This window comes from Sapajus apella, unplaced genomic scaffold (genome assembly GCF_009761245.1).
Source record: "Sapajus apella isolate SASKATOON/1434 unplaced genomic scaffold, GSC_monkey_1.0 scaffold222, whole genome shotgun sequence".
In the NCBI taxonomy this organism is placed as follows: Eukaryota; Metazoa; Chordata; class Mammalia; order Primates; family Cebidae; genus Sapajus; species Sapajus apella.
This window is the reverse complement of record NW_022437162.1, coordinates 501907-517677: the sequence shown is the minus strand read 5'-3', so window position 1 is coordinate 517677 and position 15771 is coordinate 501907. Positions and strand designations below refer to the sequence as shown.

At 38.0% G+C, this 15771-nt stretch overlaps 1 protein-coding gene across 25 annotated transcripts in view; it reads left to right on the top strand.

The window, feature by feature from the left end:
- The window catches only part of STAU2 (staufen double-stranded RNA binding protein 2), a 342658-nt gene that overhangs the window by 46723 nt on the left and 280164 nt on the right, over positions 1 to 15771 (top strand). For 23 of the 25 annotated variants that reach the window (XM_032271043.1, XM_032271042.1, XM_032271048.1 and 20 more), the window contains one exon: positions 10376 to 10535. The exons of the other annotated variants lie outside the window; for them this stretch is intronic. In XM_032271043.1, the coding sequence (XP_032126934.1) occupies positions 10376 to 10535 (160 nt within the window). The remainder of the gene's footprint in view (positions 1 to 10375; positions 10536 to 15771) is intronic. 25 annotated transcript variants of the gene reach the window in all.

Below are 15771 nucleotides of genomic sequence, written 5' to 3'. Positions count from 1 at the left end.
GTTGAACTTTATTAGGTGCTTTTTTGGCATCAATTGAAATGAGTATGTTTTTTGTCCATCATTCTTATCAATCATATTGACTGGTTTGTGTGTGTTGAACCTTCCTTGCGTCCCTGTGATAAATCCCACTTGGTCATGATGAATGATCTTTTAAATGTATTGTTGAATTATATTTGCTAGTATTTTGTTGAGGATTTTTGCATCAATATTCATTAGAGATATTGGCCTGTATGTTTTTTTCCTTTTTCTCTATTTTTTTGATATGTGTTTATCTGGTTTTTGGTATCAGGGTAATACTGGCCCCATGGAATAAATTTGGAAGCATTCCCTCCTCCTCTATTTTGCAGAATAGTTTGAGTAGGATTGGTATTAGTTCCACTTTAAATATTTGGTATAATTCAGCAGTGAAGCCATTGGGTCCCAGCCTTTTCTTTACTGGGAAACTTTTCATTGCTGCTTTGATCTCCTCACTTATTATTGGTCTGCTCAGGTTTTGTATTTCTTCATGGTTCAATCTTGGTAGGTTGTATTTGTCTAGAATTTTCTCTTGAAAATCTTGGAGAAAAACAAGATTTTCTCTTGTTTTTCTAGCTCTTTAAGGTGCATTGTTAGATTATTTGTTTGAAATTTTTTCACTTTGTTGATGTAGGTACTTGTAGCTATCAGCTTCCCTCTGAGTGCTGCTTTTGCTATATTCATATGCTTTGGTTTATCATTTGTTTCAAGGAATTTTTCAATTCCCTTCTTAATTTCTTCATTGAACTGGTCATTCAGGAGCATATTGTTTAATTATCATGTGTTTGTTTAGTTTCCAAAATTCCTGTTGTTATTGATTTGTAGTTTTATTCCATCGTGGTCAGTGAAGATGCTTGATGCTATTTCAGGTTTTCTTTTTTTACATAAAATGTTTTAAGACTTGTTTTGTGACCTAACATTTGGTCTGTCCTTGAGAATGACCCATGTGCTGAGGAGAAAAATGTGTATTTTGCAGCCATTGGATGAAATGTGTGAATATCTATCAGATCCATTTTGTCTATAGTGCAGAATAACTCTGATGTTTCTTTGTTTATTTGCTTTCTGGGAGATCAGTGCAATGCTGAAAGTGGGGTATTGAAGTCTCCAGTTGTTCCTGTATTGGGGTCTATATTTCTCTTTAGCTTTAATAATATTTGCTTTATGTATCTGGGTGCTCCAGTGTTGGTTGCATATATATTTACAATTGTTATATTCTCTTACTGAATTGACCCCCTTATGGTCATGATATAATGACCTTTTTTTTGGTCTTTCCTTAGTAGTTTTTGCCTTGAAATCTGCACTACTTTTTCTGATATGAGTATAGCTATATCTGCTCCTTTTTGGTTTCCGTTGCCATGTAATATGTTTTTCCATCCCTCTCTTTTCCCTCTGTGTGTATCTTCATAGGTGGGGTTTATTTCTTGTAAACAACAGATTATTGGATCTTGTTTTTTCCTCAATTCAGCCACTCTGTGTCTTTTGATTGGGGAGTTTAGTTCATTTACATTCAATGTTAGTATTGCTAAGTAGGAACTTTGTCCTGCCATTTTGTTACTTGTTTTCTGGTGGTTTTGGTCTTTTCTTCCTTCTTTCCTTTCTTCCTATCTTCCTTGTAGTGAGGGTGATTTTCTGTGGTGGTATGCTTTAATTTCTTGCTTTTTATTTTTTGCGAATCTGTTGTATGTTTTTTGATTTGAGGTTATGAAGTTTGCAAATACTATCTTTTTTAAATTAAAATTTTTAATTTTGTTTTTTAGTTTTTGAGACAGAGTATTGGTCTGTCTCCCAGGCTGGAGTGCATTTGTGTGATTTTGGCTCACTGCAATCTCTGCCTCCTAGGTTCAAGTGATTCTTGTACGTCAGCCTCCTGAGTAGCTGGGATTACATGTGCACCACCATGCCTGGCTAATTTTTGTATTTTTAGTAGAGATGGGGTTTCACCATGATGGCAAGGCTGGTCTCAAACTCTTGACCTCAAGCAATCCACCTGCCTCGGCCTTTCAGAGTACTGGGATTACAGATATGACACACTGTGCCAGTGCAAATGCTATCTTATAACCCATTATTTTAAACTGATAACAGCTTAACACAATTGCATAAACAAACATGCAAAAAGAAAACTAATAAAAACTCTACACTTTAACTTTATCCCCTCCCAGCTTTTAAACTTATTGTTGTTTCTCTTTATGTCTTATTACACTATTTCTTGAAAAGTCGTTGTAGCTATTGTTTTTGATTGGTTCATTATTTAGTCTTTCTACTTTAGTTAAGAGTAGTTTATACACCAAAGGTACTGTTATACTCTTCTGTATTTTTCCTGTATGCTTACCATTACCAGTGAGTTTTATACCTTCAGATGATTTCTTCTTTCATTAATATCCTTTTCTTTCAGATTGAAGAACTCCCTTTAGCATTTCTTGTAGAACAAGTCTGGTGTTGATGAAGCCTCTCAGCTTTTGGTCTGGGAAGGTCTCCTTCATACTTAAAGGATATTTTCACCAGATATACTATTCTAGGTGAAAGTTTTCTTCCTTCAGCACTTAAAATACGTCTTGCCACACTCTCCTTGCCTGTAAGGTTTCCACTGAAAAGTCTGCTGCCAATTAGCTGGGTATGGTGGCGCATGCCTGTAATCCCAGCTACTTGGAGGCTGAGGCAGGATAATTGCTTGAACCTGGGAGGTGGAGATTGCAGTGAGCTGAGATTGTGCCACTGCACCCCAGTCTAGCTCACAGAGCAAGACTCTGTCTCAAAACAAAACAAACAAAAATACAAAAATCTGCTGCCAGTTGTATTGGAGCTCCATTGTATGTTATTTCTTTCTTTTTCCTGGCCGTTTTTAGGATTTTTTTATCTTTGACCTTGGAAATTTGATTCTTAAATGCTTTTAGGTAGTCTTCATAGGGTTAAATCTGCTTGGTGTTCTATAACTTTCTTGTATTTGAATATTGATATCTTTCTGGTTTGGGAAATTCTCTGTTATTATCCCTTTGAATAAACGTTCTACTGTTATCTCGTTTTCTGCCTTCTCATTAAGGCCAGTAAGTCTTAGATTTGCCCTTTTGAGGCTATTTTCTAGATGTTTTTGGTGTGCTTCATTGCTTTTTAATTTGTTTTTCTTTTGTATTTTCTAACTCTGTAACTTCAAATAGCCTGTCTTCAAGCTCACTAATTCTTTCTTCTAGATCAGTTCTGTTGTTAAGAGACTTTGGTGTATTCTGCATCATGTCAGCTGCATTTTTTTTTGTTTGTTTGTTTTTGTTTTTGTTTTTGTGACAGAGTTTTGCTCTTGTTGCCCAGTCTGGAGTGCAATGGCGTGATCTCAGTTCACCGCAACCTCCACCTCCCAGATTCAAGTGATTCTCCTGCCTCAGCCTCCTGATTAGCTAGGATTACAGGCATGTGCCACCACGCCCAGCTAATTTTGTATTTTTAGTAGAGACAGGGTGTCTCCATGTTGGTCAGGCTGGTCTCGAACTCCTGACTTCAGGTGATTCACCCACCTGAAGTGATCACTTTGATTCAACCTCCCAAAGTGCTGGAATTATAGGTGTGAGCCACTGCACCCTGGCTATCGGTTGCATTTTTAAACTCTGGAATATCTGCTTGATTCTTTTTAATTTTGATCTCTTTGATAAGAATTCTGAGTTCCCTTTCTGTGTTGCCTTGAATTTTTTTGAGTTCTCTGCCTGAAAGGTCATAAATCTCTGTTTTTCCAGGATTGATCCCTTGTACTTTATTTGGTTAGGTCATGTTTTTTCCAATGGTGTTGATCCTTGTAGATATTTGTTGGTGTCTGGGCTTTAAACAGTTAGGTATTTATTGTCGTCTTCAGAGTCTGAGCTTATTTATGCCTGTCTTTCTTGGAAAGGCTTTCCAGCTATTTGAAGGGACTTGGGCCCCAAGCCCAACAATGATGTGGTTCTTGGAGACTTGTTAGAGGTACTGCCTTGGCAGCCTTGGATAAGATCTGGAAGAATTCTCGGGATTACTAGGCAGACATTGTTGTTCTTTTTCCTTACTTTCTCCCAAACAAGTGGAGTGCTAAGACACATGGAATTAGGGCTGTGATGATGCCAGCACCTCTGTGGCCTTCATCCTGGGATTGCTCTGGGTCAGATCTGAAGCCAGCATAGCACTGGCCTTACCCAAGGCCCTTCCCTTCAGGATGGCAGGTTTTTCCTCAGTCTCCAGGGGTATCCAGAGATGCTGTCTGAGAGCCAGATATTGGAGTCAAAAACCTTAGCAACTTACCTGATGTTTTCTTCTATTGTGGCTAAGTTGGCTCTCAAACCATAATACAGTCTCTCCCACTCTTCCCTCCCCTTTCGACAGGCAGAGGAACCTCTCCTTGTGGCCACCAATACCACCACTGGTCCACGGGCTCGCCCTTCAGTGCAGTGGGCTTCTTGAATTAGATCTGGAAATGCTATCCAGCTCAGGTGTGGACTCAGGGACCCCAAGAGCCTGCTTTTTGCTCTTCTCCACTGTGGCTGAGCTGGTACCTAGAGCACAATGCAATGTTCCCTTCACTTTTCCCTCTGCTTTTCTCAAACAGGAGTCTTTCACCATAGCTACCACAGCTGGGAATGTGCTGGGTCACCCCTGAATCCAGCACATGTCAGAGCCCAGGGCCCACTGCATACTCCCTGGGTATCACTGGTGATTATTCAGGGCCCATTGGTTCTTTGGTCAGCAGGTAATGAATCCTGCCAGAAATGAGTCCTTACCTTCAAGGTAGTGGGTTCCTTTCTGGCCCACGGTGTGTCTACATATGTTGTCTTGGAGCTAGGGCCTGGAATGGGGGACCTCACGGCTCCGGCTGGTGCCTTATCCTTCGGTGGCTTAGCTTATCTTATGTCTTTACTCTTTATACTTCTCTCCTTAAGCAGAAGGAAGCAGACACTTTTGTTGCTGCAAGTTGTACTTCCTGGGGTTGGGGAAGGGATGGCATAAACACCCCCTTAGCCATTCCAGCTGGTGTCTTCCTAGGTTGTGTGCTACCCTAGTTCATTGGCTCTAAGCCCAGCCTCACCCTAGGAGTTGCCTAGGAAATACAGTCCTGTGTTCTAGGCTGCCTTTCAAATGTACCTAGGACTCCAGAGCACTTCAGCCTGTGGTGGCAAGTCTTGCCAAGAAATTCAAGCTCCAACTGCTATGATGGGCAATTCCCTTCTGGCTAGTGTGGTCCAAATCCTCCCTCCCTGTGCACGTGTTAGCTGAGCCCAGCATGTCTTCATTGTCTGCTATGACAAGGCAACACTGAGTTTAATGTACTGTTTTCCAATAGCTGTGTTCTCCTTCTTCAAAGTGTACAGATTTTCTTTCCATGCCACATGGCTGCTTCTGGGAGTGTGGGAGAGGGCTGGTGTTGGTGAGTTAAGACTCCCCTATTCTCCTCAATGCCTCTTCTGGCAATATGAAGTTAAAACCTGATACTGTGATTGTTCACCTGAGTTTTGTTTCTTATAATGGTGATTTTCTGTGTCCATAGTTGTTAAAATTTGGTGTTCCAGAGGGGGTTGATGAATGGCGTAGGCTTCTGTTCCACCATCTTGCTCTATCCTCCTCTGTGATTTTACTCTACCCTCCTCTATAATTTTACTCTCTTCTCCTCTGTAATTTTACTCAGTGAACATACTTTTTGTGTTGTCTGAATTCTTTGTATTTACTGAGACTTATTTTTTGGTCCAGAATATGGTCTGTCTTGGAAAATGTTCTGTGAACAGTTGAAAACAAGTGTATATTCTACTCTTCTCGGTTGGAGTGTTCTAACAGTGTTGATCAGATTGTGTTGGCTGATAGTGTTGTTTGACTCTGCTATGTTCTTGGTGATTTTTTTTTGCTTACTTGTTGTATCGGTTTTTGAGAAGGAGTATTGAGTCTGGCTTTAATGGTCAGTTTTCTAGTTAACTTTTGTCAGTTTTTGCTTCATTTATTTAAGCTGTGTTATTAGGTGCCTAAATGTTTAGGATATCAGTGTCATCTTAATTGCCCTCTTTATTCATACAAAATGACCTTTGTTACCACTGGTAATAGTGTTTACTCTGGAATCCACTGTCTGATAGTAATATAGCCATTCTAATTTTTCTTTGATTTATGTCAATATACGGTTTTTGTCCTGTTACTTTAAAACTATATGTGCTTTTATATTTGAAGTGCAGTTTTTGTAGGTAGCATGTAGTTTGATTTTGCATTTTTATCTAGTTTGACAATCTCTGACTTTCAAATGGGGGCATTTACACCATTTTATTCTAATTTCACAACTAACCATGTGTTCTTATTAGCACCGTTTCACTAAAGAGGTAAGAAACAGAGTTAGAATAATTAACTTCCCAGTGTTGTACATAGTAAGTGGTCAAACCATGACTTAAAGTCATAAACAGTGTGTCTTCAGCATTCCATCTTAAAACTACTAAACTTTTTACTGTAGTAGGAGTCTTTAGAGAGATTTTAGAAAAGCATAGGATTGCCTTGGAAATACTTATATTTTATAGAATGTTCATGTTGATGGTGGTAAGAATGGCAGTTTGAATGGGAAAGTCTGATATTAAGGGAATTGCTTTAAGATAGTAAAAAGAAATTTTTTTCTATACTCTCAACACTTCACTTAAAAAAATATTTTTTAATTATAAAATGTGTTTTCCATACAGGGTCTTGTTCTGTTGCCCAGGCTGGAGTGCAGTTGTGCAGTCATAGCTCACTGCAGCCTTGATCTCCTGGGCTCAAGGGATCCCCCTGCTTCAGCCTCCTGAGTAGCTGGGATTACAGGTGTGCACCTCCATGCCTGGATAATTTTTTAAGCTTTTAGTAGTGCAGAGGTCTTTCTGTGTTGCCCAGGCTGGTCTCAAACTCCTGAGCTCAAGTGATCCTCACACCTTGGCCTCCCAAAGTGCTGGGATTGCAGGCATAAGCCACCATACCTGGTTGTAACACTTAACTTCTGACACTAAATGTGCGGGGATTTTTCCCATACCAACGAATTCTCTAATTATATCCATGTACTGACTAGATACCCTAGTATTTAACTTGATTCTGACAGTAATTACCCATGGTTAGTGCAGACCCCACAGGTTAAGGGCTCAGTCTCACAACACTGCTCTCACTTCACTTGACAGTCACAAGTCTGGGTCTTCTAAACTTGTGACCAACTGGCTATAAACCGGGGTTTTCCAGCACCCTCTTCTCTGGTTTCATAATTTGTTATAACAGCTTGCAAGACTCAGGGGAATATATACTTACGTTTACCAGTTTCTTATAAAGGATATTCTAAAGTATACAGGTGAACAGCTAGATAAAGAGGTATATAGGATGAGGTGTGTGAGAAGGGAAATGGAGATTCCAAGCCCTGTCTGAGTGTCCCACCCTGAAGCACCTCAATGTGTTCACCAGCCTGCAAGCTTTTTGAACTTTATCTTTAGGGATATTTATGGAGGCTCCATCACGTAGGCATGATTGATTATTAACTCAGTCTCCAGCCCCTCTTTTACCCATGGCGGATAGGGATGGGGTGGGGCTGAAAAATGAAGTTTCTAACCATGGCTTAGTTTTTCTGATGACTAGCCCTCAGACTACCTCTCTGTCCAGGGGGCCTGCCAAAAGTTGGCTTGTTAGAATAAAAAGATGTTCCTGTCACCCAGGAAATTCCAAGGAATTTAAGAGCTCTGTGTTAGAAATTGGAATCAAAGACCAAATATTAGAACAGACATGCTCCTAGCTCTGATGTCGCTTGGGAAATTACAAAGTTTTGGAAGCTCTATGTTAGGAACCAGGGCCAGAGACCAAATACATATTTCTTATATGCCACAGATGGTGCTGTGGTAGTTTAGGGGTGAGGTACTGATATTCTTCACTAAGACATTGGTGCATATATATATATATATATCTTAGTATAAAGAGAGGAGGCCAGGTCTGAAAAACATTTAAGTTGCATCAGTAGTTGATAATTGGAAGGAGGAGAGAATGGGGGACCACTCAGAGGTTTCTGGCTCATGAGATTGGGAAAATAGTGACATCTGGATATTAGGAGGCAGGAAAGATTAGAGACAGGAGCCAAATGAAGTATTCTGAGTCTGACTTTGTAGGGGCCTTAGACTAAGGAGGTGATAATAGAAATTACAAGGAAGAGTTAGAGATGTTAAATAAGCCTTAGGAAGGCAAGGATAAATGCAACTAATGAGGTTTGAACCTGAACTGTTGGGAGATAATGGATGAAACATTTTGGAGTATGAACTGATTTGGCGGGGGTAGAGTGGAGGAGGCGATGTTTTGTTGGACCTTATACCTCTTGAGTTTGTGGAAATACCAGGTAGAAAATTAGATTTAAATGATTGCCGTTTAGGAGAGGTCAGGTCTGGAGACATGCAGAGCAAATTTAATGTGCTTTCCTGATGCGATCAGGAATCTCAGGGTCATTCATGTGGGTATTTCTGTTTTCAAGCATATGGGCTGTATGTAAGATTATATAATATATATCATGTGAAACCTTTAAACTTTCTTATTTTGTGACAGAGTTCTTTGTTATGTACCAAAATTTGAAGGAAAACAAAGAGCTAGTCATTGAAAAATCGTTTTGAAACCAGATAGAGTATTAAACGTACATTTTAGATATATATTTTAAACTGAATTAGAATAAAAGAAAAATTAATCACTTTAAACAGGTATGTTTATGCTGTGAATTTCAAATGACAAATTCCAGTTCTCTTTTCAATAATTAAAAATCTGCAGAAAAAAATGGAAAGAGTAGTGTAATAGACACTCATGTATGTTTTAGATTCACTGATTATTTATTTGCAACATTACTTTATTTCTTGCTCCTTCTATATTAACATGCACTTTTTCCTTGAACAATTTGAAAATAAATTTCTGCTACCATGACACTTCACTCTTAAATACTTACATGTCTACCTTGTAAGACTAAAGACGTTCTTCTTTATAACCGCAATACTGCTATCACACAAGAAATTTAATCCTGGCTAAACCTGTTACTTAATATACAGTTCATAGTCACATTTCCCCAGTTGTCTTCTAAATGTCCTTTATAGCTTTTTTTCCCTTCCCATTTCAGATATAATCAAGGATCATGCATTGTGTTGATCATGTCTTTTCCTGTCTCTTTAGTGTCCTTTAATCTATGACAACCTCACTGCATTCTTTCTTTTTTTTTTTTTTTTTTCCTTTTATGACATTGATATTTTTGAGAGCCTAGGCCATTTGTTTTATAGAATGTCCCATAATCTACATCTGTCTGATTATTTCTCTATGATTAGATTGAGCATTTTTGGCCAAGAATACTACGTGGTTGTTGATGTGTCCTTCTCATTGGATCATCTCAGGGGCACATGACGTCAATTTGTATGATTATTGGTGATGCTAACTTAGTGAAGGTATTTTCTGTCTGATCTTCTTTCTGCGATAATATCCTTTTTTGTAATTAAGAAGTAATTTTGAGTTAATACTTTGTATTCCTAGAAAATAATAAGCAATTATGCACATATCATGTAACTTGATTCTACATTTTAAAGATGAATAATAACTTTGGGGGCTTATATGGAAATACAGTGTGAGTGGAATGTAGGACACGTGAGGGGATGGATGTGTGTGAAGTGAGGATGCACAGGTAGAGCCTTTATGCCCTGCTAAAACAGGAACAGTTGAAGGGTTTTAACCTGGTGTTGATTGGGGTGATGAAATTGGATTTATTTGTGTTTTAGAAAGATAGTTTTAGCATTGATCAGCTGGAGGAATATTATGTCCAAGCTAAAGACGATGAAAGGCTGGATCCAGTGCAGTGTTGTTGGTAGAGAGGGGAAGAAGATTTGAGAAATATTTATGATGTTAAAATGGACACAATTTGGTGATTGGCTAAATGTTTGTTGTGGAGATTCAGAGTTTTTGGTAGTATAATATTTAAAAGAATTGCCTGACCCATTGCCTAGATTGTGCTAAATGTAACATTTAAGGAATTAGATCTTATAAAAGTGCTATAGACACTTGGTCTTTTGGCTTCTCTTACAGTTTCTCTTACTCTTTGTACTTATTCTACTTTTCTGAGGACCACAGTGACATTAACACTGTGATTCCATTTAGAGGAAAGATTGCTTCTTGATTTATTCTACCAAAAATGTATACCTAGACCTGCTACTAAGCTTTTGAATGGGATAGAACAGAATTTGGTACTCTCTTAAAATTTCTTCATTAGGCAGAGTAAGATTTTCTTGGAAATAATCTGTTTGTAAGGTCGCCTCTAGCTCTTAAATTCTGATTCTGTGGTGTGTTGTTTTTTTTTTTCTCTCAGACAGCTCATTTTATTTCTTGGAAAATTCTTAATGTTTTCTTTGTCTATTTATGTTTTTCTAAGATGTTCTCAGTGCAGCTGAGTCTTGGTGAGCAGACATGGGAATCCGAAGGCAGCAGCATAAAGAAAGCTCAACAGGCTGTTGCTAATAAAGCTTTGACTGAATCTACGCTTCCCAAACCAGTTCAGAAGCCACCCAAAAGTAATGTTAACAATAACCCAGGTACGGCACTGACTTGCTTCCTTCTGTTATGTTGTGTGCTGTGTGTTCTGCTTATTGTATGTTTCATTTATAGCAGGCCAGTCACAGAGTGAGCAAGTATTAGTTGTACACATATGCCATGCCTACGAACACACACACACACACACACACACACACGCACACGCGGATAAAAATAACCGAAGGAGTCCAGGCTCGGTGGCACGTGCCTGTAATCCCAGCACTTTGGGATGCTGAGGCAGGTGGATCACGTGAGGTCAAGAGTTTGAGACCAACCTGGCCAACGTGGTGAAACCCTGTCTCTACTAAAAATACAAAAAATTAGGTGGGTGCCTGTAATCTCAGCTACTCAGAAGGCTGAGGCAGGAGACTCACTTGAATCTGGGATAGAATTTGTTTCTACCAAAAAAAAAAAAAATGACAAAAAAAGAAAAAAATGATTAATTTCTCTTTTTAAATATATAGTTTTAATAATAAAAAATTTATTCATCTTAATTTAAATAAATAATTATAAAATTAGCCCAAGCATCTTGTTATATTACTTGGTATAAAATGTTAGAAGTGGTTGATATGAATTTATTTTATTTTATTCTATTCTTTTTGAGATAAGAGTTCTTACTCTCTTGCCCAGGCTGGAGTAAAATGGCATGATTTTGGCTCACTGCAACCTATACCTTCTGAGTTGAAGCAATTCTCCTGTCTCAGCCTTCCAAGTAGCTGGGATTACAAGTACATGGCACTATGCCCACTAATTTTTGTTATTTTTGTAGAGACGGGGTTTTACCATGTTGGTCAGGCTGATCTTGAACTCCTGATCTCAAGTGGTCTGCCCGCCTTGGCCTTCCAAAGTGCTGGGATTACAGGCATGAGTCACTGTGCTTGGCCCTTGATAGTCAATTTAGAACATTTATATGATGTTTATTAAGAAACCTACAAATTTGGGTGGGAGCGGTGGCTCACATCTGTAATCCTAGCACTGGGAGGCCGAGGCGAGTGGATCATGAGGTCCAGATTTCAAGACCATTTGGCCAGCATGGTGAAACCCCGTCTCTACTCTAAATACAAAAGTTAGCTGGGCATGGTGGCATGCACCTGTAGTTCCAGCTACTCAGGAGGCTGAGGCAGGAGAATCGCTTGAACCTGGGAGGTGTAAGTTGCAGTGAGCCGAGATCATGCTACTGCACTCCTGCCTGGAAGACAGAGTGAGACTCTGTCTTAAAAATAAAAGAAACTCACAAATTCTCCAAACCACTTGCATGTAAAATACTGCTAAGGAAATGACTATTCTAATTTTAAGCTCCTAAGAATGATTTTAAAGAGTTGTTCTAATTGCATACAATACCAACAACATTATGTGTTGTTATCTTTTTTTTTTATTTCAATAGTTTTTGGGGAACAGGTGATATTTGGTTACTTGGATAAATTCTTTAGTGATGATTGCTGAGATTTCGTTGCACCCATCACCCAAGCAGTGTATGCTGTACTCAGTGTGTAGTCTTTTACTCCTCATCCCCCTCCCATCCTTCCCCTGGAACCCCCAAAGTCCATTGTATTATTCTTAATGCCTTTGTGTCCTTATAGCTTACCTCCCAGTTATAAAGTGAGAATATACTACATTTGGTTTTCCATTCCTGAGTTACTTTACGTAGAATAATGGTCTCCAACTCCATCCAGCTTGCTGCAAATGCCATTATATCATTCCTTTTTATGGCTGAGTAGTATTCCATGGTATATATGTACATCACATTTTCCTTATCCACTTGTTGAGTGGTGGGCATTTGGGCTGGTTTCATGTTTTCGCAATTGTGAATCTGCTACAAACATGCGTATACAAGAGTCTTTTTCATATAATGACTTTTTCTCTGGGTAGATGCCCTTGTAGTGGGATTGCTGGATTAAATGATAGATCTACTTTTAGTTCTTTAAGGAATCTCCATACTGTTTTTCATAGTGGTTGTACTAGTTGACATTTCCACCAGCAGTGTAATGGTGTTTCTTTTCACCACATCCATGCCAACATCAATTATTTTTTTATTTTAAAATTATGGCCATTTTTGCAGGAGTAAGGTGGTATATTAGTCTGTTTTCACACTGCTATAAAGAACTTCCTGAGACTGGGTAATTTATAAAGGAAAGAAATTTAATTGACTCACAGTTCCATCTGACTAGGGAGTTCTCAGGAAACTTAGAATCATGGTGGAAGGTGAGGGAGAGAGAGGCACCTTCTTCACAAGGTGGCAAGAGAGAGAATGACTGAAGGAGGAACTCGCCAAATACTTATAAAACCATCAGATCTTGTGAGAACTGGGGGAGACTGCCCCCATGATTCAATTACATCTGCCTGGTCTCTCCCTTGACACATGGGGATTATGGGGATTACAATTCAAGATGAGATTTGCGTGAGGACATAGCTAAACCATATCAGGTGATATTGCATTGTGATTTTGAATTGCATTTCCTTGGATAATTTATGTTGTTGACCATGTTTGTTGGCTGTTTGTATATCTTCTTTTGAGAATTGTCTATTCATGTCCTTGGCCCACTTTTTGATGGAATTTTTTTCTTGCTGATTTGTTTGAGTTCCTTGTAAATTTTGGCTATTAGTCCTTTGTCGGATACAAAATTTGTGAAGATTGTCCATTTACTCTGTTGATTATTTCTTTTAATGTGCAGAACCTTTTTAGTTTAATTAAGTCTCATCTGTTTATCTTTGTTTTTGTTGCATTTGCTTTTGGTTCTTGGTCATGAAGTCTTTGCCTAACCCAATGTCTAGAAGAGTTTTTCCAATGTTATCTTCTAGAATTTTTATGTTTCAGGTCTTAGAGTTAAGTCTTTAATCAGTCTTGATTTGATTTTTGTATAAGGTGAGACATGAGGATCCAGTTTCATTCTTCTCCATGTGACTTGCCAATTATTCCAGCACCATTTGTGGAATAGGATGTCCTTTCCCCACTTTATATTTTTTGTTTGCTTGAACAAAAATCAGTTGGCTGTAAGTATTGGACTTTATTTCTGGGTTCTCTATTCTATGCCATTGGTCTATGTGCCTACTTTTATAGCAGTACCATACTGTTTTAGTAACTATAGCCTTACAATATAGTATGAAGTCAGGTAATGTGACGACTCCAGATTTGCTCATTTTGCTTAGTCTTGCTTTGGTTATGTGGGCTCTTTTTTGGTTCCATATAAATTTTAGGATTGTTTTTTCTAGTTCTGTGAAAAGTGATGGTTGTATTTTGATGGGAACTAGTAGATTGCATTTGGCAGTATGGTATTTTCACAATATTGATTCTACCTATCCAGTAGTTTGGATGTGTTTCCATTTGTTTGTATCCTCTGTGATTTCTTTCAGGAGTGTTTTGTAAGTTTTGTTGTAGAGTTCTTTCACCTTCTTGGTTAGGTATATTCCTAAGTATTTTTTTTTCCAGCTATTGTGAAAGGGGTTGAGTTCTTAATTTGATTCTCAGCTTGGTCGCTGTAGGTTTATAGCAGAGCTACTGATTTGTGTACATTTATTTTGTATCCTGAAACTTTACTGAATTCGTTGATGAGATCTAGGAGCTTTTTGGATGAGTCTTAAGGTTTTTATAGGTATACGATCATATCATCAGCGAACAGCAACAGTTTGACTTCCTTTTTATTGATTTGGGTGCCCTTTATTTCTTTCTCTTGTCGATTGCTCCAACTAGGACTTCCAATACTGTGTTGAATAGCTATGGTAAAAGTGGGCATCCTTGTCTTGTTCCACTTCTCAGGCAGAATGCTTTCAACTTGTTTCCTGTTCATTACAATGTTGGCTGTGGGTTTGTTATAGATGCTTTTATTACCTTAAGGTATGTCCCTTCTATGCCGATTTTGCTGATGGTTTTAATCATATAGGGATGCTGGATTTTGTCAAATGCTTTTTCTTTGTCTGATGAGATGATCATGTGATTTTTGCTTTTAATTCTGTTTATGTGGTGTATCACATTTATTGACTTGTGGACGTTAAACTGTCCCTGCATCCCTGGTATGAAATCCACTTGGTCATGGTGAATTACCTTTTTAATGTGCTGTTGGATTCCGTTAGCTAATATTTTGTTGAGGATTTTTGCATCTATGTTCATCAGGGATATTGGTCTTTGGCTTTCTTTTTTTGTTATGTCCTTCCCTGTTTTTGGTATCAGAGTGATAATGACTTCATTGAATGATTTAGGGAGGATTCCTTCTTTCTCTGTCTTTTGGAATGGTGCCAACAGGATTAGTATCAGTTCTTCTTTGAATGTCTGATAGAATTCAGCTGTGAATCCCTCTGGTCCTGGACTTTTTGTTGTTTTTGTTGTGGGCAGTTTTAAAATTACCATTTCAGTCTGGCTGTGGTCAGTTCAGAGTTTCCGTTTCTTACTGGTTTAATCTAGAAGGGTTGTATATTTCCAGGAATTTATCTGTCTCCTCTAGGCTTTCTAGTTTGTATGTGTAAAGATGTTCATAGTAGCCTAAAAAAATATTTTTTATTTTTTTGGTATCAGTTCTTAGATATCCTGTTTTGTTTCTAATTGAGCTTATTTGGATCTTTTCTTTTTTTGGTTAATCTTGGTAATGTTCTATCAATTTTGTTTATCTTTTCAAAGAACAGCTTTTTGTTTCATTTATCTTTTGTATTTTTTTGGTTTCAATTTCATTGATTTCTGCTCTCATCTTTGTTATTTCTTTTCTTCTGCTGGGTTTAGTTTGTTCTTGTTTCTCTAGTTCTTGAGGTGTGACCTTAGATTGTCTTATTTGTGCTCTTTTAGACTTTTTCATGCAGGCATTCAATGCTGTAAACTTTCCTCTTAGCACCCAGAGGTTATGATAGGCTGTGTCATTATTATCGTTCATTTCAAATTTTTAAATTTCATCTTGTTTTGTTGTTGACCCAACAATCATTCAGAAGAAGGTTATTTAATTTCCATGTATTTGCCTGATTTTGAATGTTCCTTTTGAAGTTGATTTCCAGTTTTATTCCAGTGGTCTGAGAGATTACTTGATATAATTTTGATTTTCTTAAATTTATTGTGACTTGTTTTGTGGCTTATCACATGTTCTATCTATCTTGGAATATGTTCCATGTACTGATGAATAGGATGTATATTCTGCAGTTGTTGAGTAGAATGTTCTGTATGTTAAACCCATTTGTTGTAGGGTATAGTTTAAGTCCATTGTTTATTTGTTAACTTTCTGTCTTGATGACCTGTGTAGTGCTGTCAGTGCAGTATTGAAG